This window comes from Pollachius pollachius (assembly GCF_949987615.1).
Source record: "Pollachius pollachius genome assembly, chromosome: 1".
NCBI classification, from domain to species: Eukaryota; Metazoa; Chordata; class Actinopteri; order Gadiformes; family Gadidae; genus Pollachius; species Pollachius pollachius.
The window spans coordinates 52,019,951-52,046,828 of record NC_136934.1 but is presented as its reverse complement, the minus strand read 5'-3'; the positions used below and the strand labels follow the sequence as shown (position 1 = coordinate 52,046,828).

The window sequence follows — 26,878 nt, the reverse complement described above, 5'->3', positions numbered from 1 at the left end:
ATAAACCTCCCAATAGAGTATAACCCTGGCATCTGAATGCAGCAGGGATAGTTCAATTATACCGTCCTTCCCACTGGTTTTACAAAAATAAATAAATCTAAAACAAATAGTGTTGCGTTCTACATCCCACCTGAGAGTATGCATTAGGAACTGTTGGTCTTAAACAGAAATCCCCTTATTTGTCAATACCCCTGTCCTAGTGATCAAGTGTTTTCCTACTTGTTTTCACCGGCTTTTCTTCTCCATTCCTTTCTGCACACACATTCCCCTAAACTCCTCCGACAGCGGCCAGCCCAGAGCCGATTTATAAGCCCATGCGCAAACCACGCAACACCAACGCTGCAATGCATGAACTCAAGCAGGAGGCTCCTCAAACGGAGTCCGGGCGTTCAGACGGAGACTCCAGATCTGGTGGTGAGGGGAGCGTGATACAAACAAGAAGCTCCCATAGCCCACCAGGAGATGCCTCCCCCAATAAGTTGAGCTCTTGCGATGAAATGTTACCGGACAGGGAAAGCGAATCCCAATGCAACGATGAAGATGGTAACCGATAGTCTCACAAACATCCCCTTTTATGAGATTAGGCCAGTAGAACCAGCAGCCCCTTTTATGAGATTAGGCCAGTAGAACCAGCAGCCCCTTTTATTAGATTAGACCAGTAGAATCAGCATCACCTTTGATTAGATTAGCCCAGTAGAATAGTACCCTTCTGTTGTCTCTTAAGAATTGTCACCAATACCAGTTTTCTTTCCTACATTTTCCTCTTATAAGGACTTCTTTGTCACCATTTACGAACTGCAGCTTTTATGAATATACATGGTCTTCTGAAGTATGTCTCTTTTGTTCCGGAGAACTAGGGTCATCCAGGAGATCATTCCAGAAGTCTTCCAGGAAATCCCAGCCATTCAGAGAGGAGGAAGAAGAGTTTCTAGGTCAAATGGCATTCAGCGACGAAGAGTGCCAACAAGGTGTGCCCAGCAGGGTTAGACAAGAGCCTGAGGGTGAGTGATGACTACATAGTGTTTTATTTTTCAATTTGTTTTATCAAACAGAAAATATGGTGGTCAGTATTCATACATAGCCTGTTATTCTTGGTGTTTTATAGTACCAATAACCACTTCACATAGAAGCATTCAAAACAGATTTCCCTATTGTGACAAATTTGAAAGAAACTTAATACACTTCAAGTACTCTTTATTCATATTCTTCAAATTAACAATCTTAATCAATGGTCTTAGCCATAATGCAATCTAGCAAGAATGCATGCAACACTGTATGGTACTCCTTCAGATTCCCCTACTGCGACAGCCTGGTAACAGATCAAATAAATAGGCATTTGGGTCCATGTTAAATATTTACAACTCCTTGTTGACTTCTCGATCATTGCCTACCTTGTCTTTTCACATGTTCGGCCTTATGTTATTGGCTTCATAGTCTTAAGATTGATATCGTCAGATCAGATTCAAAAGTAAGGATGCTTAAGCTGCTCAGCTGTCCCAATTCCCCAAAACAAAATCTGTAAAGGCGAAGTATCTTTATTAATGAAACAAGTTTTTAAATATCATCTGCAGTACTTAAAGTCCTCAAGGAATAAAACACAGATGCGGGGGAAAAGAGATGCCTTTAAAGAAACAAAGTGGAGCGACCAAGGGACAAGTCTGGTTTGGGTTTAAGATTAAGGATGGTTCACTTTTATTATTGGTGGTTGGTTAAGTTTAGGCATTAGTGATTGCATTAAAGATTGTTTAGGTATTAGGAAAGAGTTTAGGTACTAGAGATGTTTAGTTAGATGGTCAAGTTTAGGTACTAGGTTAAGGTAAGAGTTTAGGCATTTGAGCTCTTTAGTTAGATGGTCAAGTTTGGGTATTAGGTTTGGTTGAGGTAAGCGAGTTTAGGCCTTTGAGATGTTTAGTAAGATGGTTCAGTTTAGGTACTCGTTTAAGGTAAGAGCGTTTAGGCATTTGAGATCTTTAGTTAGAGGGTTAAGTTTGGGTATTAGGTTGGCTTTTTGTTTTGTTAGACAAGTTACTTTAGGCATTTTATATGATTCAATTTAGGACATTAGAAAGAAAGATTAGAAAGATTGTTAATCTCAGGTTTGCTTCAGCTTTGTCCCTTTAGTCGCTCCCTTAGAAAGAGGGTTCCGAGGTAACTGGGTTAGAAATACAATAGTTAAGAAATAAAATGTATGAATCATTAATAAACATGCTTTTCCTACAACATGGTGTGAATTACAGTACTTTGTTTTAAAGTTAAAATGGTAAAGTGGCAACAGTATGGCGTGTAGGAGGCAGGAGGAGTTGTAGGAGTTGTTGAGCTCCGAGTGGTTATGTCTGGTGTAGATTGGATTGTAGGTGTAGCCAGGGATCCTCAGGGTGGATGGGGAGTAGGCCACTGTTGTAGATCAACTGTTGGGTCATCGTACTCTGAAATAAATTGAAGGCAAAAAGTAAAGTCAGGCTCCCGATTTAGAAGACATTTAGATCACCAAACGTGAAGGCCAATCAAAGACACCTAAATACAGTAACAGCAGCATCTGGCGTCAAACATAGGTCATTACATTCAGTAATTTATGTTGGATTTGATATCGATTTACAGGACAGAAAAGGCTTCAAGTCATTACGGCAACAACATCAAAATCCTCAGTGCTGGATTACCATCTTTCATCAATAAATGTATATGCATAATTGATACAAGTCAGTTGAGCTATTCCCAGAGAGTCGACCTTTTTATGAAAATTGGGATTGATTATGTTATTGCCATTTGGTCCATTTAAGAATGAAGTAACCATTTATCAAAGTTCTCACCTGGGTCTCTGCACCATGGCAACTGCACTGCCGTCTGCTCTTCCATTGTGACCTGAAAAAAACAGTACTTTGTTGATCCCAAGTGGAAATTAGTCACATCAAGAAGGGCAAAAAATATACACCAAGGGTAGATATAAAAATTATACAAAGGATGGAAGCAAGCATTGTGTAACCGGGAAGGGCAATTATTCATTTTTACGATCCTTAAGCATTAGCCAATATCAGTTTGACTAAGCGAAAAAAAAAAATCAAAAGCACACACTATGAGAGCATTATTTTGGGATGGTATCGATTGATTATTTGTATACAATGGCCCCGACCAAGTGTAAATGTATCCAACAGTGGCATTGTCAAGATGCATTGAAAGCTTCCCGAAATGTTTGCGTTGGGTTTGACAGGTTGCAATATTATGAAGTAGGGGATACGGTACCGTTGCTGGGAGTTGATCACCCTAGCATTTTAACAGGTCATCCGTTCCATGTACCTTCTCTCGAACAAATGGGGGGGGGGGGTACTCACCTGAGCAGCGCTCTTCAGCATCATTGACTTTTATTCTGGTGGACCAAAAACCCAGCAACAATTTGCTGATAAACCAAGCTAATGTGTCCTAGATTTTTTAGATGATAAGATTTACTTTATTGAACCTTTAATCGGTCTGAAGAATTCACCTTTCCTGGACGAGGAGCTGGTTGGTGTTGACACCTCCCGCTGACCGCCACCGCGAGGACCTCCGACTGCTTCGCCTCAGTCCCTTCGGAAACACACGTGATCCATTTGCACACTGGACATTTGTTTTCTCCCCATTAATGCAGTCCAACACTTCACTCAAATGTCAATAGTGTATTTTACATGCATTTTTACAGCACAGTACATAGTGGGCTGTTTTGATAGAACTAATTACAATAGTTCTCCCAACCTCAAAAGCCAGCCACATGTAATACACATCCTGACTAGTCCTAGTGGCCGAGAATGCTTTCTTAACAGCCAGTCAGAATGAACACATCTGTATGGATTACTTTAGATCTGTACAATGAGTCGCTGTCCGTGTCATTCTAAACAATCTAAACAATCCAAGCAAGCCATCAATAAATGCATTCCATTGTCTTACCCTTCAGCATCTGCAGAGCTGCACCATTCCTGGTCTTCCCTCCACCTACAGCCTCCAGAGCCAGTCCTGAATTTGACAAACACTGGAGAACACTGATCTTGAAATTAAAATGTTCAGGGGCCAACGCTACCCCTGAACAAAAATAATCCAAGACATGTATTGCATGGTCCACTGTTCATAAATAATTTGTAATGCTTAAATTCCTTGGAAATAAGTATTATGAAAGACAGCATGACGCACATCTAGCAAGATGGTTATGGTACAGTGAGAACCTGATGTTTTTATAGATCAAACCATTTAGCTCAAGTAAAAAACCTTACTTGCCTCCATTGCTGATGTTCGTACATATCTTCGAAGGGACTTTGTGAAATTTGACAAAATATTGAAATGTAAAATTTGTCAAAGATTTAAATTTGCAGTACTACGAATCTGAATTTGCCGGTGAAGGCGTTTAGGGTTGCCAACCTGAATTCCAAAAAGACAGTCAATGTCAATTTTATGCAAAGTTCAAAGAACAAATGCGCTGGCAAACATGGTTGTAACGCTGCAAACCGATTGAGGAAGCGATACCAAACTACGGGGGCAACGCTCCCAACAATGTTGCATTGGAGAAAACTGCCATCAAAGCTACATTTAGCAGACCCTTTTAACCAAAAAGACTTACATAAGTAAGTCGCAATTTCCTTCAGTACATTTAAAATAAGAAGTGAAACAATACATCGCTGTCGGTACAGTAAAGATGTTCATAGGGCCAAGTGCAAGTACTAACAATCGCTAGGCTAATCCATTCCACGTATACAGCAGTGATAGCTAGCTAATGCAGATGCTACACAATTAAGTACTATGAATAAATACAACATACAGGTTAGCTACGAGGTGAAACGCTCCCAACACAGTTGCGTTGGAGCAAACTACCTTCCAGGCTACCAGGTGCAATGCTCCCATCACCGTTGCATTTACTGTACAGTCAGTGTGTTTACATGCACCACTTACAGCCATAGGTCGAATATGCTCCCCAATTGGACAACTGCAATTGTCCGTGTACACATCGACTCAATGGCCGAAGCATGTCATGCCCCGGTACGATAGGTGGCGTTGTATCCATTTCAACCACCTTTTTAAATAAATCAGTTTCTAGACTTCCTCCCATCCATAAACTGTAAATTGTGGATGTATTTTAACTGGTACATCATGAGTTTCCTCGTCAGACCAAAAGTGAGTCTTGCTCCTTGACCTCTCCATAGTGTTGGCCGTTTGACGGTGACCACACAATGTCTAGATTATTTCCGGCTCCGGGAAAAAATCTCCAGCATGCGCAAAACGCAAAATCCGATTGAACGTATACATGCATGATTAATGACCATCAATCGAATAATCTAGGTCTTAATCCGACTATGAGAACCCGATTTTTCCAATTTAGTCCGACTAAGGTACATCTTAAAAATCCAATCATATTGAGACTAACCCAATAATTTGTTTTCCGAGTGTCATGTAAACACAAGTCTCACTTGCGTTTACATGTTTAGATGGATTGAACCAAAAGGAGACCACCTGAGGCAAATCATAAAGGAACCGCACTGCCCCTATTTCAGATCATATTGCACAGAATAAAACCACATTGCAATTAAAATCGTATAGTGCATAGAATTGCAAAGAATTAAAATTGTAGAGTGCATAGAATTGCAAAGAATTAATATCGTAAAGTGCATAGAATTGCAAAGAAATAAAATCGTATAGTGCATAGAACTGCAAAGAATTAAAATTGTAGTGCATAGAATTGCAAAGAATTAAAATCGTATAGTGCATAGAATTGCAAAGAATTAAAATCATACAGAGCATATAAATGCAAATAATTAAAATGGTAGTGCATAGAATTGCAAAGAATTAAAATCGTATAGTGCATAGAATTGCAAAGAATTAAAATCATACAGAGCATATAAATGCAAATAATTAAAATGGTAGTGCATTGAATTGCAAAGAATTAAAATCGTAGTGCAAAGAATTGCAAAGAATTAAAATCGGAGTGCATAGAATTGCAAAGAATTAAAATCGGAGTGCATAGAATTGCAAAGAGTTAAAATAGTATTAAATAGAATAAAACTACATTGCAAAGAATTAAAATCGTATTGCAAAGAATCAAACCACATTGCAAAGACTTAAAATAGTATCGCACAGAATAATACCACATTGAAGTCATCAAGCAGCAGCAGCCAACAACTTCAGCAGCAGTCAACAGTTTGTAAATGTATGGAAAGCTGTAAAGAGGAAAGATACAAAAAAGGGAGAATGTAGAGTACTGTGTGCATGTGTAAATCATCTAATCCATCAAACCTACCAAGCCAAAAACCAACAATTGAAACCAAACCATAACATGCCCGCAGTCATTCGTCTAGTGAAGTCAGTCGGACAGCTTTTCAAACACCAGTCCAGTGGGGTTACGGGAGGAGCGAAAACAAACCCCATTGTGGAAGTTTGAGGTCACAGCTTCACACACTCGCCCTAATTTCGGTTTGCCAGATATCCGTTCTGGGCTTTTCCAGAACTTCCAGTTTTTTGTGGATTCCTGAGGGAGGTGAAGCATCGGCACAAGGTGCTGTGCCGTCAAATTGTAAAATGCAGAATTGCACCCATGTCATTTCCACTAGGGATGTTCAGTAGTCCAGTGGTGCTGTGAAACAAAAAAGCAATTGGCGAAAATAGTTGCATTCGCCAATTGGTCTACTTACCATTTAACTTGCGCTTGTTTGCTTTCACCAATTCCAATTTTGCCCAAACGTTGAACTTCAACAATAGTTGCAGGTGTTCTTCCATTTTGCGTCCAGTTTCAAGAGCACACCCTTCCCAGTGTCCAGACAGGTTGTCGGTGTTGTAGCGGTCCGCAGCGTTAGTAAAGTCAGTCGTTTCGTCATCCCCCGTTAGGCCTCATACAAACACGTGCAACAATGCACTCAAAAACAACCTACAACACCGCACTAAACATGCAATGAGCAAAACCAAACAGACGAGCAGTAAAAATCAGGTTAGGTTTAGGGGACACGGGGTGGACACATTCACAAGTTCTGAAGCCAGCAGCCAAACACAACCAAACAACTTCAACCAGCTCATGGAATAACAAGCGATGGGTGACTCACTGCGGGGTTCGTCGCTCCCCCGTTGGTGGCCACGTTGTCCGGATTGTTGAGTCAAAAGCAACCGCGGGACCATTTTAAATTGTGTTTGGAAGCAACGCAAAATAATGCATGTGACACAGGTGAACACAATTAAGAGCTAATGAGAACGAGAACGGGATGGCTGTGACACGCGAGAAGCTCGAGCCGATAAACAGCTTCCCTCCATATCGAACGCAGCACATGAAAAACCTGTATTGAATAAAAATGATCAAATATAAATGTACGTTTTGTATTTTGTATTTGGGTCACATACGAACTAGGTATAATATAGGCATTTGGAAATGTGATTATTGCAATTATTGATGTCTACTGTTTGGTTTATTAGTCTGTCCTGTCGGGCTCTCATTTTCCTTACCTATCAAACGTCTTCATAACGAGATAAGCGGTCTCCCAAATTGATGAAAACAAACTGTTTTCTATGGTCCTTCTCAAATTTGAGGCTTTTCCCCAAAGAAATGTAACAGGGCCCAGGTCGATCCAAATCCGGGAAATATTACATTTAAAAATGTAATATCATATGACGAGATAACAGGGCTAATGCCATCAGATCTGATTTGATTGCATTCACGCTAATGCAATCAGTCTAAATGGCAATAACTGTAATGGAGTATGTAGTGTGTGTATGTTTGTGTGTTTGTGTGCGTCCAGACTCAATGCTGGCATCGGGGCCTGACCTGACCCCAGTAGGGCCGGGCTTGGAGACCCAAGCCCATTCATAGAACCAAGTGCAAGGACTAACAATCACTAAGCTAACCCATTGCCCGTGTACAGCAGTGATAGCTAGCTAATGCAGATGCTACACAATTAAGTACTATGAATAAATACAACATACAGGTTAGCTACCAGGTGAAACGCTCCCAACACAGTTGCGTTGGAGCAAACTACCTTCCAAGCTACCAGGTGAAACGCTCCCTACAGTTTCGCTGGAGCAAACTACCTTCCAAGCTACCGGTGAAACGCTCCCAACACAGTTGCGTTGGAGCAAACTACCTTCCAAGCTACCGGTGACACGCTCCCAACACAGTTGCGTTGGAGCAAACTACCTTCCAAGCTACCGGTTAAACGCTCCCAACACAGTTGCGTCGGAGCAAACTACCTTCCAAGCTACCAGGTGAAACGCTCCCAACACAGTTGCGTTGGAGCAAACTACCATCCAAACTACCAGGTTAACTATCCCATCAAATTTGCGTTGGAGCAAACTACCTTCCAAGCTACCAGGTGAAACGCTCCCAACACAGTTGCGTTGGAGCGAACGACCTTCCAAGCTACCAGGTGAAACGCTCCCAACACAGTTGCGTTGGAGCAAACTACCTTCCGAGCTACCAGGTGAAACGCTCCCAACACAGTTGCGTTGGAGCAAACTACCTTCCAAGCTACCAGTTGAAACGCTCCCAACACCATTGCATTTATTGTACAGTCAGGCCTAGTGCATAGAATTGCAAAGAATTAAAATCATAGAGCATAGAAATGCAAATAATTAAAATGGTATAGTGCATAGAATTGCAAAGAATTAAAATCGGAGTGCATAGAATTGCAAAGAATTAAAATCGTATAGTGCATAGAATTGCAAAGAATTAAAATCATACAGAGCATATAAATGCAAATAATTAAAATGGTAGTGCATTGAATTGCAAAGAAATAAAATCGTATAGTGCATAGAATTGCAAAGAATTAAAATCGGAGTGCATAGAATTGCAAAGAGTTAAAATAGTATTAAATAGAATAAAACTACATTGCAAAGAATTAAAATCGTATTGCAAAGAATCAAACCACATTGCAAAGACTTAAAATAGTATCGCACAGAATAATACCACATTGAAGTCATCAAGCAGCAGCAGCCAACAACTTCAGCAGCAGTCAACAGTTTGTAAATGTATGGAAAGCTGTAAAGAGGAAAGATACAAAAAAGGGAGAATGTAGAGTACTGTGTGCATGTGTAAATCATCTAATCCATCAAACCTACCAAGCCAAAAACCAACAATTGAAACCAAACCATAACATGCCCGCAGTCATTCGTCTAGTGAAGTCAGTCGGACAGCTTTTCAAACACCAGTCCAGTGGGGTTACGGGAGGAGCGAAAACAAACCCCATTGTGGAAGTTTGAGGTCACAGCTTCACACACTCGCCCTAATTTCGGTTTGCCAGATATCCATTCTGGGCTTTTCCAGAACTTCCAGTTTTTTGTGGATTCCTGAGGGAGGTGAAGCATCGGCACAAGGTGCTGTGCCGTCAAATTGTAAAATGCAGAATTGCACCCATGTCATTTCCACTAGGGATGTTCAGTAGTCCAGTGGTGCTGTGAAACAAAAAAGCAATTGGCGAAAATAGTTGCATTCGCCAATTGGTCTACTTACCATTTAACTTGCGCTTGTTTGCTTTCACCAATTCCAATTTTGCCCAAACGTTGAACTTCAACAATAGTTGCAGGTGTTCTTCCATTTTGCGTCCAGTTTCAAGAGCACACCCTTCCCAGTGTCCAGACAGGTTGTCGGTGTTGTAGCGGTCCGCAGCGTTAGTAAAGTCAGTCGTTTAGTCATCCCCCGTTAGGCCTCATACAAACACGTGCAACAATGCACTCAAAAACAACCTACAACACCGCACTAAACATGCAATGAGCAAAACCAAACAGACGAGCAGTAAAATCCACGCTACGTTTAGGGGACACGCGGTGGACACATTCACAAGTTCTGAAGCCAGCAGCCAAACACAACCAAACAACTTCAACCAGCTCATGGAATAACAAGCGATGGGGGACTCACTGCGGGGTTCCTCTCTCCCCCGTTGGTGGCCACGTTGTCCGGATTGTTTAGTCAAAAGCGCCCAAAAAACAAACAAGCTACCGCGGGACCATTTTAATTTGCATTTGGGAGCAACGCAAAATAATGCATCGCCGCACGTGCGGGGCGACACAGGTGAACTCAATTAAGAGCTAATGAGAAGGAGAACGGGATGGCTATGACACGCGAGAAGCTCGAGCGCATAAAGAGTTTCCCTCCGTATCGAACGCAGCACATGAAAAACCTGTATAGAATAAAAGTGATCAAATATTAATGTACCTTTTCTATTTTGTATATGGGTCACATAACTAGGTATAATGTAGGCATTTGGAAATGTGATTATTGCAATTATTGATGTCTACTGTTTATTAGTCTGTCCTGTCGGGCTCTCATTTTCCTTACCTATCAAACCTCTTCATAACGAGATAAGCGGTCTCCCAAATTGATGAAAACAAACTCTGTTAGATTGTATAATAGATATTAGATTGAAATATATCCAACTCTGTTTGACATATTACGTTTAAGAATTTAAATGTAAAATATATTATTTAACATATTACGAGACAACAGGGCTAATGCAATCAGATCTGATGTGTTTGCATTCGCGCTCATCCGAAGCTTTCATGCAATGCTCATTCGCGCTAGTGTGTGTGTGTGTGTGTGTGCCTGTGTGTGTGTGTGTTTGTTTACGTGTTTGTGTGTGTGTGTTTGTGTGTGTGTGTTTGTGTTTGTCTATGTGTGTGTGTGTTTTGTGTGTTTTTTTACATGTTTCTGTGTGTGTGTGTGTTTTGTGTGTTTGTTTACGTGTTTCTGTGTGTGTATGTGTGTGTGTGTGTTTTTCTATGTGTGTTTGTTTACGTGTGTCTGTGTGTGTCTCTCTCCCCCCTCTCTCTCTCTCTCTCTCTCTCTCTCTCCCTCTCCCTCCCTCTCTCTCTCTTCCCTCTCCCTCTCTCTCCCTCCCTCCCCCCCTCTCTCTCTCTCCCTCTCTCTCTCCCTCTCCCTCTCCCTCTCCCTCCCTCCTCTCTCTCCCCTCTCCCTCCCTCCCTCCCTCCCTCTCCCTCCCTCCCTCCCTCCCTCCCTCCCTCCCTCCCTCTCTCCCTCTCTCCCTCTCTCTCTCTCTCTCTCTCTCTCTCTCTCTCTCTCTCTCTCTCTCTCTCTCTCTCTCTCTCTCTCTCTCTGGTCAGTCCTATGGACAGAGCTGTGGTAGTGAGATGGAGGCTCTCCAAGAGGCCAACAGACAGATAAGCGATGCTCCAGGCATCACGGCGGATAGGGTAGACGTGCCATCGCAGCAGACCCTCTCCCCCCCCCGGAACAGTCCCGGGGATACAACCTCCCCGCCTCTACCAACGGGTCCGGTGAGAGGGGTTAGAAAAGAAAACAGCCCAAGTGGCATTGAATGATTGTTATTTTGTGTGTGGTGCTATATTTCATGTTAGCCGTGTGAGTAGAGAGCATGATTTGTCTAGCACTACGGTGCACTAAATTGGCTGGACTTGTTTTCATGCAATGCTTAAAGGTTAAGCTTCATGTGGACCCTGTGCAGGAGAGAAAGGGCAAGCAACAATGGTTTGCCATTTTTACTGAAAACCACACATTACCACACACACATGTAACATTGAAAGAATCTGGTAGGCCTTCAAGGAATCAGGGAAGAGATCCTGTGAGTCGCCTATTTCTTAAAAAAATAAACCAAGGACTCACCTAGATGCTGATCGTGGGGTTGTTTGCATTTCAGAGCTGCCGACCGCTGAAGAGCTGACGAGGCCGATCCGCAGGAGACAGGCGACTACATCCGAGGCTTCACCCTCAAGCTTGTTTGTTTCGGTTCGTAAGGCCCGTTCCTGAGCTGCTGTGTACAACGAGAACAGCCCACAGCTGTTCTCGCCCCTGCTTAGATCTCGCCCCTGCTTAGCTCTAGTGGCCTGTGTGGATGGGATGGGACTCGGGCTGTGGTGATCCCGGTCCAGGTCCTCCATCAGCCTCTCCACCTCCTCTCTGATGCTCAGCGGCGGCCTGCGGAGAGGGGTGTCTGGGGACAGAGATGCAGAGGACCCCCCCTGTCTCGCCGCGGGTCTGCCACAGGGCCTGACTTCACGCCCACGTGCCTCGGCTCAGCGCTGCCAGGCCTCAGGTCCAGAAATGTTTGATTGATCCTAATGCCTTAATTAAACAAAAGGGCCCTAGATAATTTTCAGAGATCGCACGTAGACCATAAAGTGACCTGACTGACGCAACTCAAATCATTGAATGATATTGACCTACTGCTACTAGATCAATACACATGAGTACAATAGGCTTTAAGTGTTCGGCTGCAGGACCACGTTATTACGGTGGTTATAGAGCTCAAGACGATACCTTGAAAATGTCTTGAAACCGAGCCACATAGAGAAATGGAGAGCCACTCCCAGTGTGTGTGTGTGTGAGATAGTGTGTGGTGTGTGTGTGTGTGTGTCTGTGTGTGTGTGTGTGTGTGTGTGTGTGTGTGTGTGTGTGTGTGTGTGTGTGTGTGTGTGTGTGTGTGGTGTCTGTCTGTGTGTGTGTGTGTGTGTGTGTGTGTGTGTGTGTGTGTGTGTGTGTGTGTGTGTGTGTGTGTGTGTGTCTTTGTGTGATATCATATCTTGTAGATGTCAGGAAAGTGAAACCTAAGGAGCCACTCGCAGTGTTTGTGTGGTGTATAAAGGTGCTGGGATCCTCTCTGGGCGAGTCCAGTCACCACAGCGAGAACTTCACCAATCAGTCACCGTGGGGGTGAAGTTCTTGTGCTTATGACGATATATATATACGCATTATATACGTAATACAATAAACGAACTAATGGAACTAAGGGAATTTACAACAGTGTGTGACCAATAAATGTTAACTCTGTTCATAGTTGAATTTTAATAAGCTTTTATTAAACATTTTTTAATATTTAAACAATGGACTTTTCTCTATAGTTTTATTGCCATGGAACGAATAGAACATAGAAAACACGTCTGGATTAATAATGTTACTTTAAAGAAATGTAATTAACGCATTGGAAAAATTGTAAATCAAAAGCTGGATACATTATAGTATGATTATTTTATTTTTTTCTCACTCAATCACCCCCAAATAAAACACATTCGAAATGGCTGCTAGTGGACCATGAAAGGTTTGTTTGAATTGAAGGGGTGATATTATGCCACTGGGTGTGAGTGGTTAGCCGTTACAAGCCGTTTGAAAATCTGCCTTTTCCTGTGTTTTAGTGACATCACAAGGGGGCGTGTCCACTGAGATGTCTGATGGATAGGTCGGCGACATTTGCTAGAGTCCAATGGGTGGGCTGGGAGACGGATCTATCCATCAGGCGTCTAGGTGGACACGCCCACTTGATATGTCACTGAGACAAAGGGAAAGGAAGGTCTTCAAATGGCTTATAACAGCTGATCACAGTAACTCCTGGTGGAAAAATATCGTCCCTTTAAAGTTGCGTGGGACAAGAAAGAACACTTCATCAGACTAACAAATTGTTTAAAATGTTGAAGGATGAAGACTGAGAATGAGAAAACATGTGAGCTCATCTGACTGCCTAACAGGATGTCCTTTTGGTTCCAGTCCGTCTCTGTGGGACTTGATGAATCTCCACGTCAATGAAATATGAGCAGACATTTTTCTTTCTGAAAATTCCCCCCCCACCGCCCCCCCACCAAGCAGTTAAAATGACATCGTTATGATGTTGATTAAAATGTATTTTTAACCTGGGAATTTATAATTTTAGACAAGACCAAAAGACATGGGAGACATGAATGAATGAAAGTCCAAAGAGAGGTGACTAATTGAACAGCTCCATTAGCTCCTCCCCTTCCCTGTCCGGGCCTTCAGCCCCGCCCAGCTCCTCCTCCTCCCCCCTCCTAGGTGTTGAGACGAAGCTGGCCCATGCTGGCCCTCAGCTGGGCCTCGGGCCCCCCAGCCGTCCTGTTGGCCCCGGGCTCTGGCTGGGTCACTGCTCCCAGGAGGCTCTTGTAGAGGCTGGTGAAGTCTGCACTGTGCTCCAACGGCCTCCCCTCCTGGAGCTCCTTCTGCCGCCGGTGCACCAGCCTGCCCTGGAACAACCTGGACCGACCCGTCTGGGATTAATGAAGCACTCATCTCAAAACTACATTCGGTTGACACAACCCTGACCTTTGTCACACATTTGCATCTGATACTCTCATATCAGTCTCATATCTATTGTATAGTTACTCATTTTTAATTATGACAAGCTTTACATGATAGTGTTTCAATGGAAACGATACTAGCTAGGAGATGGTGTTACTATAGATGGAAACAGTACTGCCGGGGGGATGGTGTTATTATAGAAATCGTTCTTGCTGGATGATGGTGTTACTATGGAAATAGTACTAGCTAGGTGATGGTGTTGCTAAGGAAACAGTACTGTCTGGGTGATGGTGTTACCACGGAAACAGAAAAGTCTGGGTGTCTCACCAGGCGAAGTGGGGTTCAGGGAGGGGCTTGCAGAGCAGCAGGTTGAGCTGGGAGGCGTCCTTCAGGCAGGCCTGCCATTGGTTGAAGCTGTGAGCCACTACACCATCCGGAGGCTGAGGGTTGTGGCTGTTGACCCCCTGCCAGCCTACAGACACACACACACACACACACAAAGGGGTTAAGTGTTTGTTTAGTCTTTTTGCTGTGCACACAAGTGCTACCTACCTGTATTCCCTCCTGTCCGTCGGTTCAGTTCTCCTTGGACCATGACCATCAGCAGAGCTTTGAGGACCGTCGGCTCAGGGCTGGCCCTCCTCAGCCAGTAGCGGGTCACAGCCACTGGGAGGCGCAGGTGAGCCGGAACTCCTTCCAGCGTCTCTTCCTCCAGGCCCAGCGTCTCCAGACACACCCGCAGCCTCACGGCGCGGTTTGCCTGGAAGTGGGAACAAAACACATGCCCAATTAAAAGGCAACCGAAAAATAATATTTTAGATGGTTTGCCTCAGATGACTCCCTCCTTAGGTTAAACACATGCTGTTTATTACTGAGGCTTGCAGCATGCATTTACCTAGACTAGAGTAGCCTGCCACTTACAGAATCGAATTGGTCTCAATGTGGGAGATGGAGTAAACAGGTTTAGATATGTGCTTACTAAGGCTGTTCATGGTGTAATGCCGAATTATTTCAGCGGTTATTTCCACTGTCTCCGATACACAGATACAAACTTCGCTAGAGGGAGGGCCACATATGTAATGCCTAGAATTAGAATTAAAAGTATTGGGAAAGGAGATACTTTCCAGATATATCCCTGAGAATAATCTATAATCGACCTATCATCCAGGTGATTGAGTCGGTAGGCCTACCTGCGGCAGAGAGTCCAGCCTCAGCTTCTGAGCGGCTCCTTGGACCAGCAGTCGCACCTTGACACTGACGAGCTCCAGACCGTCCCGGTCCACCTCCTCCACCTCGCCCCCCCTCTGGCCCAGTAGCAGCCCGTACCACACCTGCCGGATGTGCTTCGAGGTGAGGTTGGAGCTCTGTAGGTCGCTGCGCTCCACCTGGGTTTGCAGTTTGTTCCGCCTGTGCACAAGCAGGTCCAACACGTCACCGCTCAGCTCTCCTCTGGCCTGGGGCGCGCGGACCCAGTCGGGGACGCAGATCAACATCTCAGCGGGCAGCGGCGGAACGGTTCCCTCACTGAAGAACCCCCGCAGATAGGAGCTGGGGAGCTTGTACTCCAGCATGGCCGTGTTCAGCATCTTCCGCGCCTCCGTCTGCGCCTGTTGACTCATGCTGGGCATGAGTTCCATCACTGCTGTCAAGGTGTCTTCTGTCGTCCGGTCATTCCTGGCTCCCAGCCAACTCAGGAGGCCCACCAGGTTAGCGGCACTGAACTTCATTCTAGGACTTCCCGCTGGAAGGTATCTGGTCCACTTCACATCTCTGAGGTTGACGTAGTCGTTCCCGGCCAGCGAGGCGAAGACGGGCAGCAGCTGGGGGTCGATGTTGTAGATGGTACAGAAGCTGGACGTGGTGTATCGCCTGCAGGGGATGCCACGACGCGTCTCCACTGCACGCCACTGGAAGTGATCCAGGTGCAGAAGCCCCCCAGGAAGGTCAAAGATATAGAAGTCGCTGTCTGTGGACAGCACCGGGCAGCACCACTCTTTGGCCAGGGCAGCCAGCTGGCAGTCGGCCTCTCCGAAGCACTTGACCAGCGGCACCTTGAGGTCGTTCAGCGTCTGTCTGAACACGTGCTTGGTGAGGGGGGGGAGGATGTTTAGCTTTCTGCCCATCAAAGCGGCATCATGGGTCTTCTGGACCTTCCCTCTGGCCCGGTCCATGAGGGTGTCCAGTTTGATGTCGCTGGTGCCCGAGCCTCCGTCCATCACCAGGTATGGTTTGATACCACAGTCGGCCAGAGTCGTGAAGAAAGCCTGGACCTCTGCCTGGAAGGCTAGGTACTCCCCGCCGTGGTTCTGGTCCAGGTTGGACAAGAAGTAGAGGTGGTAAAGCAGGTTGTTTCCATCCACCACCAGCTTGCTGTCCCTGAAGTGGATGTCCGGGGAGATCCTTTCGTTGTCCTCCAGCAGTGAAGATAAGCCCTTTACCCCCATGGCGACTGACAGGTCGAGCTCTAACTTTAAGGGTGACTGGACCGGTGAAGTTCTCACTTTACCTATCTGTGGGGACTGGACTCACCCAGAGAGGATCCCAGCTCCTTTATACACCAGCACACAAACACACTGGGAGTGGCTCTTTAGGTTTCACTTTCCCGTCATCTACAAGACATCACTCCCCCGCCCCCCACACACATATACACTGATGAGTTTCGTTTTCCAGACATTTCCGAGGTATCACATCTTCAACTCCCTAACATAATAACGTGGTCATGCAGCCAAACACTTAAAGCCTATTGTACTGATGTGTATTGATCCAGTAGCAGTTGCCATATAGTAGGTTTGATTTGAATTGAATCGCGAGGCTCAGGTTACTTTATGCATAAATTCACTTGAGCGACGCGACAAAAATCTGCGATCCGGAGAATGATCTATTGTCCATATTATTCCATATTAATACATATTAATTCAAAGTAATTAGTCTCATAGACTCATCTATGCCGCCGTTAATTGTTGTTCTTTTGTAGCTTTAACAAGGTTCCCCGGCCAGGGGAAAGACGCAATCGCAATTAACGCAGCTTATTTTGAAGTAATAAATGAAACTTCATCAAAAGGTATGATATTGACACGGCCAATATCCTCAATTGTGGTATAGATTCCTACGAGGCCTGTTTTCCGACGAGGCCTATGAATCAATTGATTTATTCTTATGTCATGCCAAAGGAGATGCATTCAAACGTGAAGCACCAAGTTCATACACTCGACTTTTAACAGTCCTCTCTCTCTCTCTCTCTCTCTCTCTCTCACACTCACTCAAAATCAACATTGAACAACAATGTTGTGTTAAGCTTACAAACATTCAGTAAACATTTACTGACTTAAGAATACGAAAATGCAATGCCCGTTTATCTCTAGAAAGGTTATCAAAGTGCATTGTAATGTCGAAAATATCTTAAAAAGACAGAACCGTGATACCTTGAAAATGTCTTGAAACCGAGCCACATAGAGAAATGGAGAGCCACTCCCAGTGTGTGTGTGTGTGAGATAGTGTGTGGTGTGTGTGTGTGTGTGTGTGTGTGTGTGTGTGTGTGTGTGTGTGTGTGTGTGTGTGTGTGTGTGTGTGTGTGGTGTCTGTCTGTGTGTGTGTGTGTGTGTGTGTGTGTGTGTGTGTGTGTGTGTGTGTGTGTGTGCCTGTGTGTGTGTGTGTTTGTTTACGTGTTTGTGTGTGTGTGTGTGTGTTTGTGTGTGTGTTTGTGTTTGTCTATGTGTGTGTGTGTTTTGTGTGTTTTTTTACATGTTTCTGTGTGTGTGTGTGTTTTGTGTGTTTGTTTACGTGTTTCTGTGTGAGTATGTGTGTGTGTGTGTTTTTCTATGTGTGTTTGTTTACGTGTTTCTGTGTGTGTCTCTCTCCCTCCCTCTCTCTCCCTCTCCCTCCCTCTCTCTCCTTCCCTCTCCCTCTCTCTCCCTCCCTCCCCCTCTCTCTCTCTCTCTCCCTCTCTCTCTTTCTCTCTCCCTCTTCCCCTCTCTCCCCTCTCTCCCCTCTCTCCTCTCCCTCCCTCTCCCTCCCTCCCTCCCTCTCCCTCTCTCTCCCTCTCCCTCCCTCTCCCTCTCCCTCTCCCTCCCCCCCCTCCCTCCCTCCCTCCCTCCCTCCCTCTCTCCCTCTCTCCCTCTCCCCCTCCCTCCCTCCCTCCCTCCCTCCCTCCCTCCCTCCCTCTCTCCCTCTCTCTCTCTCTCTCTCTCTCTCTCTCTCTCTCTCTCTCTCTCTCTCTCTCTCTCTCTCTCTCTCTCTCTCTCTCTGGTCAGTCCTATGGACAGAGCTGTGGTAGTGAGATGGAGGCTCTCCAAGAGGCCAACAGACAGATAAGCGATGCTCCAGGCATCACGGCGGATAGGGTAGACGTGCCATCGCAGCAGACCTTCTCCCCCCCCCGGAACAGTCCCGGGGAGACAACCTCCCCGCCTCTACCAACGGGTCCGGTGAGAGGGGTTAGAAAAGAAAAACAGCCCAAGTGGCATTGAATGATTGTTATTTTGTGTGTGGTGCTATATTTCATGTTAGCCGTGTGAGTAGAGAGCATGATTTGTCTAGCACTACGGTGCACTAAATTGGCTGGACTTGTTTTCATGCAATGCTTAAAGGTTAAGCTTCATGTGGACCCTGTGCAGGAGAGAAAGGGCAAGCAACAATGGTTTGCCATTTTTACTGAAAACCATACATTACCACACACACATGTAACATTGAAAGAATCTGGTAAGCCTTCAAGGAATCAGGGAAGAGATCCTGTGAGTCGCCTATTTCTTAAAAAAATAAACCAAGGACTCACCTAGATGCTGATCGTGGGGTTGTTTGCATTTCAGAGCTGCCGACCGCTGAAGAGCTGATGAGGCCGATCCGACAGGAGACAGGCGACTACATCCGAGGCTTCACCCTCAAGCTTGTTTGTTTCGGTTCATAAGGCCCGTTCCTGAGCTGCTGTGTACAACGAGAACAGCCCACAGCTGTTCTCGCCCCTGCTTAGATCTCGCCCCTGCTTAGCTCTAGTGGCCTGTGTGGATGGGATGGGACTCGGGCTGTGGTGATCCCAGTCCAGGTCCTCCATCAGCCTCTCCACCTCCTCTCTGATGCTCAGCGGCGGCCTGCGGAGAGGGGTGTCTGGGGACAGAGATGCAGAGGACCCCCCCTGTCTCGCCGCGGGTCTGCCACAGGGCCTGACTTCACGCCCACGTGCCTCGGCTCAGCGCTGCCAGGCCTCAGGTCCAGAAATGTTTGATTGATCCTAATGCCTTAATTAAACAAAAGGGCCCTAGATAATTTTCAGAGATCGCACGTAGACCATAAAGTGACCTGACTGACGCAACTCAAATCATTGAATGATATTGACCTACTGCTACTAGATCAATACACATGAGTACAATAGGCTTTAAGTGTTCAGCTGCAGGACCACGTTATTACGGTGGTTATAGAGCTCAAGACGATACCTTGAAAATGTCTTGAAACCGAGCCACATAGAGAAATGGAGAGCCACTCCCAGTGTGTGTGTGTGTGAGATAGTGTGTGGTGTGTGTGTGTGTGTGTGTGTGTGTGTGTGTGTGTGTGTGTGTGTGTGTGTGTGTGTGTGTGTGTGTGGTGACTGTCTGTGTGTGTGTGTGTGTGTCTGTGTGTGATATCATATCTTGTAGATGTCAGGAAAGTGAAACCTAAGGAGCCACTCGCAGTGTGTGTGTCGTGTATAAAGGTGCTGGGATCCTCTCTGGGCGAGTCCAGTCACCACAGCGAGAACTTCACCAATCAGTCACCATGGGGTCGAAGTTCTTGTGCTCGCTGCTGGAGGACTACAGACAGATCTACCAGGACATCCACTTCAGGGACAGCAAGCTAGTGGTGGACGGCAATAACCTGGCCTTCTACCTGTACAACAGGTCCAACCTGGACCAGAACCACGGCGGGGAGTACCTGGCCTACCATGTCCAGGTCCAGGCTCTCTTCATGGCTCTAGGTGACTGTGGAATCAAACCGTACGTGGTGATGGACGGAGGCTCGGGCACCAGTGACATCAGACTGGACACCAGGATGGAGCGGGCCAGAGGGAAGGTCCGGAGGTCCCAGGGCGCCGCTCTGACGGGCAAGAGGAGGGACATCCTTCCCAACTTCATCTTGTCGGTGTTCGAACAGAGGCTGAGCGATATGGAGGTATCGCTGGTCAAGTGCTTCGGAGAGGCCGACGGCCAGCTGGCTGCCCTGGCCAGAGAGTGGTCCTGCCCGGTGCTGTCCGGAGACACTGACTTCTTCATCTTTGACCTTCCAGAGGGGGTTCTACCACTGCATCACTTCCAGTGGGACTCAGTAAAAACAAGTGGGGCCAGGAGGTACATCCCCTGCAGGCGATACACCACATCCAGCTTCTGCACCTTCTTCAACATCGACCGCCAGCTGCTTCCCCTCTTCGCATCGTTGGCGGGGAACGACTACGTCAACCTCAGAGAAATTACTTGGGGCAAAAATGTTCTGGCTGGAAGTCAGACGGAGTTGTCTCAGACCGCCCGCCTGGAGAGACTCCTGAGGTGGATGAGTGGCTTCCAGACAACAGAAGACACCTTGACAGCAGCGATGGATCTCATGCCCAACATGAGTAAACAGGCGCAGACGGAGGTGAAGACAGAGGTGCAGAGGTCCACGCTGGAGTACCGCCTCCCCAGCTCCTCTCTGCGGGGGTTCTTCAGTGAGGGAACCATTCCCTCGCTGCCTGCTAAGATGTTAATCTGCGTCCCCGACTGGGTCCGCACGCCCCTGGCCAGAGGAGAGCTGGGGGCTGACATTCTGGACCTGTTGGTGCACAAGAGGAAGATATTGCCAAGCCAGGTGGAGCGTAGTGACCTACAGAGCTCCAGCCTCACCTCGCAGCACATCCGGAAGGTGTGGTACGGGCTGCTGCTGGGCCAGAGGGGGGGCGAGGTGGAGGAGGTGGACCGGGTCGGTCTGGAGCTCGTCAGGGTCAAGGTGCAACCGCTGGTCCAAGGAGCCGCTCAGACGCTGAGGCTGGACTCTCTGCCGCAGGTAGGCCTACCGACTCATTCAGCTGGATGATGGATGGAAGATAGATGGACATTAGATGAACAATAGATGGAGCAAAGATGGATAATAGATTGAATATAGTAGCAGCACCAAGTAATAAGAAGGCTTACATGGCAGCAGCAACTTTAAAATACCAGTCTAAATTCAATGAATACTTAAACTGAATACTACTATAGTTTAGTTTCATTGACTGTAACATTTTATCAGGGGGGATTTGAATTGAATATTAATATTAATAGTATTAACTTTTTCAAGTGATATGCTTTAATCCCCTAGACAACTTTTTCCACCAAAACATGTGACCCTCCATCTGGTGAGCATGCATGTGTATCTGAGACAGTTGAACCCCCCCCTGAGATAGCTTGGCACTTCACCATAAACAGCCTTATTAACTAGCCATATCCTAACCTGGTTGACTGTCTTCCACATTGAGACCATTGGAATTCTCAAAGTGGGATGGTAGTAGGTGTATGCATGCTGCCAGTCTCATAAATCATGTGCATTATGTAATGAACAGCATGTGTTGAATCTATAGAAGGAGTCATCTGAGGCTAACAAGTGGTGTGACATAATTCACACATTCATACCAACAGGCCACATATGTCCTTGGCGACTAGAGAGGCTTCTTTCCCATCCTAGGGAGGGATCCTGAGCCTAGGGAGGAGTCCGGCCAATACAAGAAGCGATGTACCAATTCTAGAGATACGAGCTGCCCAGGTGTTCGACAAACCCAGACCCTCAAGGCCACAAACAAAGTTGCAATACCAACACATAGCCACAAGATAGCAGCATAGAGACACATACGGGTATCCAGGAGGCGGGAGTTCCGCACCATGCTTAGCCAATCAGAGCACATAACTGAGTCCACGCCTGCCCAGTAGATAAGTCCCAACACATAGCCCAGGGGGCCAGAACGCTCCAGGTAACGCATCCATCAGATGCCCTACTAAGCGTATCTCCATGCGTGCCTATACAATTCCCCTCCTTTTGCTTCAGAGAGACTAGTCCAAACCTTTACCAAAATAAAATGAGTTACAAGCGATCCTGACTCGGCGACCTATTTCCAAAAAGAACACAGCAGTGGGGCTCTTGGTTATCCTTTAGATGGGCATCTGATTTGTTCCCACTTCCCAGGCAGACCCCGCTGTGAGGCTGCAGGTGTTTCTGGAGACGCTGGGCGTGGAGGAAGAGACGCTGGAGGGAGTTCCGGCTCACCTGCGCCTCCCAGTGGCTGTGACCTGCTACTGGCTGAGGAGGGCCAGCCCTGAGCCGACGGTCCTCAAAGCTCTGCTGATGGTCATGGTCCAAGGAGAACTGAACCGACAGACAGGAGGGACAACAGGTAGGTTGCACATTTGGTGCTTAGCAAAAAAACTAAACAAACAAACACTCACCACCTGTGTATGTGTTTATGTGTGTGTGTGTGTGTGTGTGTGTGTGTGTGTGTGTGTGTGTGTGTGTGTGTGTGTGTGTGTGTGTGTGTGTGTGTGTGTGTGTGTGTGTGTGTGTGTAGGCTGGCAGGGGGATACCAACCACATCTCTGAGCCTCCATATTTTGTCGTGGCTCACAGCTTCAACCAATGGCAGGCCTGCCTGAAGGACGCCTCCCAGCTCAACCTGCTGCTCTGCAAGCCCCTCCCCAAACCCCACTTCGCCTGGTGAGACACCCAGACAGTACTGTTTCCATGGCAACACCATCACCCAGACAGTACTGATTCCATTACAAACCTTTCACCCAGAAAGTACTCTCCATCACCTGGCAAGTACTGTTTTTATAGTTACACAAGTCACCTAGCCAATATACCATCATCTGTGCAGCCCGTGTTCTGTTACTATAGTTACACCCTGTCAAAAGCTCCTGTGCAAACGGTAAAACATTAAAATAAATAAAAGTAACTTGGCGAGATAGGGATATTTTAACAGTGATAAAATAAGACACTGTTACAGATATTGATTTGTGACAGAGAAGGTTGAGGGTTGGGTCACCAGCATGTAGTTGTAAGATAAGATAAGTGCTTCATTAATCCCAGACGGGTTGGTCCAGGTTGTACCAGGGCAGGCTGGTGCACCGGCGGCAGAAGCAGCTCCAGGAGAGAGAACCAGAGGACATCGTACAGGACGACCAGTTCAGGAGACTGTACAGGAGGCTCCTGGGAGCAGTGACCCAGACAGACCCCGGGGCCAACTGGAGAGCTGGGGGGCCTGAGGCCCAGCTGAGGGCCAGCATGGAGCACCTTCACCTCAACACCCTGGATGAGGAAGAGGAGGAGCTGGGCGGGGCTGAGGCCCAGCGGAGGGCCAGCATGGAGCACCTCAACACCCTTCACCCCAACACCCTGGATGAGGAAGAGGAGGAGCTGGGCGGGGCTGAGGCCCAGCTGAGGGCCAGCATGGAGCACCTCAACACCCTTCACCCCAACACCCTGGATGAGGAAGAGGAGGAGCTGGGCGGGGCTGAAGGCCTGGATCAGGGCTCTGATAGGCCTAGGGTGACGGTTAGAACACGCTACAGAACCAAACACAGGAAGGACCGGTCCAGAAACCCAGAACTGTGGAGGAAGCAGGAGAGGGAGTGGTGGGAGTGAGAAGGAAGGAGGGGGCTGATGAGGACCAGGGTTGGGGTAACGAGGAGATAACGTAAGAGTTGAGAACGGTATGAGATTATTAAACTAATATATTGAACTAAATATATACCAATAAGTGTTTAGTCTGTTGTCTTCAAAATAATATGGTTGTGGGTTTTTTCTAAGCGTGAATCATGAGTTGTGTTGATAGCGAACCGCGGCAAAATAAACCGACAAAGAACAATGTTCTTTGTGTTGATTATTATATTACCAAAGTTCTGAAGCATACTATAGGTGGTCTGTGTGTGTGTGTGTGTGTGTGTGTGTGTGTGTGTGTGTGTGTGTGTGTTCTCATCATAGTGGATGGTGCCTTTGGGGGTCATGGAATGGGCTGGTGTGGGTCACAGCGTGTGTCAGTGTGTGTGTCAGTGTGTGTCAGCGTGTGTCAGTGTGTGTGTGACCCTCACTGTCTTTCTGATGGAGAGGCAGGCGTAGCCGTGCACCACGTCACCACAGTCACAACGCAAGGACATCAGGCAACGTGATCCCCACCCAAACGACTCCAGAGGTGGTTTGTATCGGTCAGGGGTCGGCAACACTAGGCACGTGGCAGCATAATCATTTGCACACTTGCATTTTTTTTAATTTTACATTTTAGTATTATTATTTACTTTTTTCACCGATACAATGGGGCAGCATAATCATTGCTACCGATTTTGTTTGCACTTTATTCTGTTCTTGGCAAAATTTGTTTCAATTAATTACTGAAAGCACTGTTCTGAAATGGGATCAATTAATAGTTTTAAACCCATGTTGTTAGTTATCGAGACGATAATATATAAAATATTGTTGGAAGTGTCCTGTATGCATGGCCTTCACCTGGTTTTTGCAAAGCTCTACATGTCTTTAAAGATATTGATGTGGATGTTTCCAACATTCACAAATAATGTCTGTTTTTTTTTAACATTTCTCACAGTGCAAGTATGTTTTTGAATGAGTTTCTGAAAGCAGTGTGTTAAGTTGGGACACATGTAATTATACTTTGTAAGCCCATGTTGCAAATGTTACCTTAGCCCACCCTATCATTTCGTCCTCAAATCTAATATTCTACCGTTTTTTTTACACAAACTATGAGGGGATGGATGCTGTACACTAATAAACAGGCACAAATGGGCTTATGAAATTGAGCGCAACCTTCCTGCAGCATCTGATTGGTGGGTGGGCGTCTCCTGTTTGACAAAACCAAAAGTGCAGCACGAGCGCACCTAACATAGTTTCTGCTGTTTCGTCTGTCAAAGAGGCTAGCTAGTCTTTATCAGAAAATCCACGATTTCCAGCTGTGTTATAACATGACCAGGTAATAATTCATTTTAAAACCTTGACATAATCTGTCAGATGTCTATTAAATGACAGTTGACCAAAGGGCGATTCTATCCATGCCTCTTCTTGAGTTGCTTCATGTTTTAGTCGGCAGAGCCTTGTAATGGTGCATAGCATGATAAGCATGATAAGGCGCAAGGAGCAGAAAATGTTGACAAGGGCGCTACTTTTCAGTTTTAAGAAACGCTGGCAGTATTTTATCAGCTGAGGGCGGTTTCATTGCCATAACAATGTGAGCTGATCAACAAGTACAACATGTTCTAGACCAGGGGTCGGCAACCCTAGGCACGAGTCCCCCCTATAGCGGGGGGTCCGACCCATCTCAGGGAACCACAAGAGGGACGGCCACAGGAAAAAGGAAGAGCAAGCGCTGAGGGCAGAGGAAGACGGGTAGAGGACGAGGGAAGGCCTCACGGCGGGAGTGAGCAGGATAGTGAGCAGGATAGTGAGCAGGATAGTGAGCAGGATAGTGAGCAGGATAGTGAGCAGGATAGTGAGCAGGATGTGTGATTGCCCCCAATTGGCATCAGACTGGGTTCAGGGTAGTTATTAGTAATTACTGTTTGCAACATCCTTTACAGTCAAATTCAGGGCATTTAGCAGACGCTTTAATCCAAAGCGACTTACAATAAGTATTTTTGTCAGAAGAAACAGACCATAGGTTGTTTCTTCATCATTCCTGTAATCTTCTTACGTAATAGCTTCAGTTTATCTAACTGAATGGCTAGTAATGTTTTTGCACCTTTCATGATTATAGTTGTTATAATATATATTATATGTTTCCATACTGCCTTCTTTAAAGGGCATTACCCATTCAAATAATAGTAAGAGTGATACCAATACAGAAGCAACCATTTTTAAAACATTTATTTATACAGTAATTATATTGTTTTCAAATAAAGAAATTGTTTGTAATGAATGTATGTCCATTAAATAAATTTAATGAAAAACAAATAAAAACATAGAACTGTAGCTCTTTCAGTTCACCGTTGATTTAGGGAAACTGGGGTTTGGAGGAACGAGGTTGTTACGCTCAGCTCTCGTCACACTAAGCAGGAATAACCATAATTGACCATCTCAAAACATAACAAATATCTTCACGGTCTGTTGGATGCTAATGGACGTTAGTCTATAGCCTAGTGTTCATTTATAACAACCAACATCCCCTACCCTTTAAATAACACGTCAGTTTAACGTCATCTTCCTTTACCTTTGATTCTATTACGGACATGGAAAGGTCTTCAATTCCACGCTCTAGAAGATAGTGAAGAAGGATAATACAATCATTCAGTACTCCTAACGTGTCTGATGGTAAGTCACTGGATGGTGCTTTGATGGAGGCTGCTAGGTAGAAAGGACTTGAACTGTCTTCCGAGGCCTTTTGCTAGGAGTTGCAGTGAATGGACCTACCATTTGGTAACTGTTTGGTGAAGTTAAAGAAAATGTCAACCACTAACCAACATTATGATAACAAAAATTAAGGCATGGGATACTTACTAAGTTACGAACAAACAGACACAAAGATAAAGCTCTAGCTCGCTGTTGCTCCTGATTCGTAGATCCCTATTCACAGCTTGTGATGTGCGACCAGGAAACGAGGCCATATTTCTGAACATAGTATTTTAATGACAAACTGGTTACCAGTGGTACTGTGACATGTTTGTTGATCAAAAACAATGTGTTTGTAATTTGTAATTTGTTCTGTGATAAGCCATATATCCCACAGTATCAGATTCAGTCTGGCCTGAATGGGTTTTCCAACTTAGAAAAGATCTCAAAAATGGCTGTACGGCCTGTTTTAAGACCTCTTTCACAGGTTAAATCACCTTTGCGCCACCTAAAACCTGCATTTTATCTGTTACAAAGGACATGGACTTTCTCATTATGCTGTTTAGAGCCTGGCCTAAATTTGTTTTCATGATCTAATGGA

General features: G+C 45.7%; 1 protein-coding gene, 1 long non-coding RNA gene and 1 pseudogene across 5 annotated transcripts; 1 reads left to right on the top strand and 2 right to left on the bottom strand.

Moving 5' to 3' along the window:
• Window positions 1–1,243: 1,243 nt before the first annotated feature.
• LOC307081033 lies at window positions 1,244–4,107 on the bottom strand. Its single transcript, XR_013812117.1, has 4 exons — window positions 3,916–4,107; window positions 3,476–3,558; window positions 2,808–2,859; window positions 1,244–2,426 (listed from the first exon to the last, which is right to left on the bottom strand). It is a non-coding gene; the product is annotated as an uncharacterized lncRNA (long non-coding RNA).
• Window positions 4,108–12,909: 8,802 nt separating this feature from the next.
• Window positions 12,910–16,557, bottom strand: LOC307081023 (single-strand DNA endonuclease ASTE1-like; annotated as a pseudogene). Its single transcript, XR_013812790.1, has 4 exons — window positions 15,175–16,557; window positions 14,537–14,744; window positions 14,312–14,456; window positions 12,910–13,939 (listed from the first exon to the last, which is right to left on the bottom strand). The product of XR_013812790.1 is annotated as a single-strand DNA endonuclease ASTE1-like (transcript).
• A 1,721-nt stretch (window positions 16,558–18,278) lies between these two features.
• On the top strand, window positions 18,279–25,891 carry LOC307079179 (single-strand DNA endonuclease ASTE1-like). Of its 3 annotated transcripts, XR_013812026.1 has the most exons (7): window positions 18,279–18,408; window positions 18,790–19,186; window positions 19,668–20,986; window positions 22,139–22,346; window positions 22,518–22,662; window positions 23,049–23,657; window positions 23,929–25,891. XR_013812026.1 is itself a non-coding variant. In XM_079741313.1 (6 exons), the coding sequence occupies exons 2-6, from the start codon at window positions 19,054–19,056 to the stop codon at window positions 23,587–23,589; spliced, it is 2,346 nt and encodes a 781-aa protein (XP_079597439.1). In that variant the 5' UTR covers window positions 18,279–18,408; window positions 18,790–19,053; the 3' UTR covers window positions 23,590–25,891. The 3 variants fall into 3 exon arrangements, 2 of the variants coding, with proteins under 2 accessions (XP_079597439.1, XP_079597440.1); XM_079741313.1 differs by having other exon boundaries at window positions 23,049–25,891; XM_079741314.1 differs by having other exon boundaries at window positions 18,355–18,403; window positions 23,049–25,891.
• Window positions 25,892–26,878: the final 987 nt, after the last annotated feature.

Coding starts and splice junctions, on each gene's coding strand:
- LOC307079179 (XM_079741313.1), top strand. CDS start 19,054: ATGCTCAGCGGCGGCCTGCGGAGAGGGGTGTCTGGGGACAGAGATGCA. Junction 20,987..22,138: donor GGCTGGACTCTCTGCCGCAG/GTAGGCCTACCG, acceptor CCCACTTCCCAG/GCAGACCCCGCTGTGAGGCT. Junction 22,347..22,517: donor ACAGACAGGAGGGACAACAG/GTAGGTTGCACA, acceptor GTGTGTGTGTAG/GCTGGCAGGGGGATACCAAC.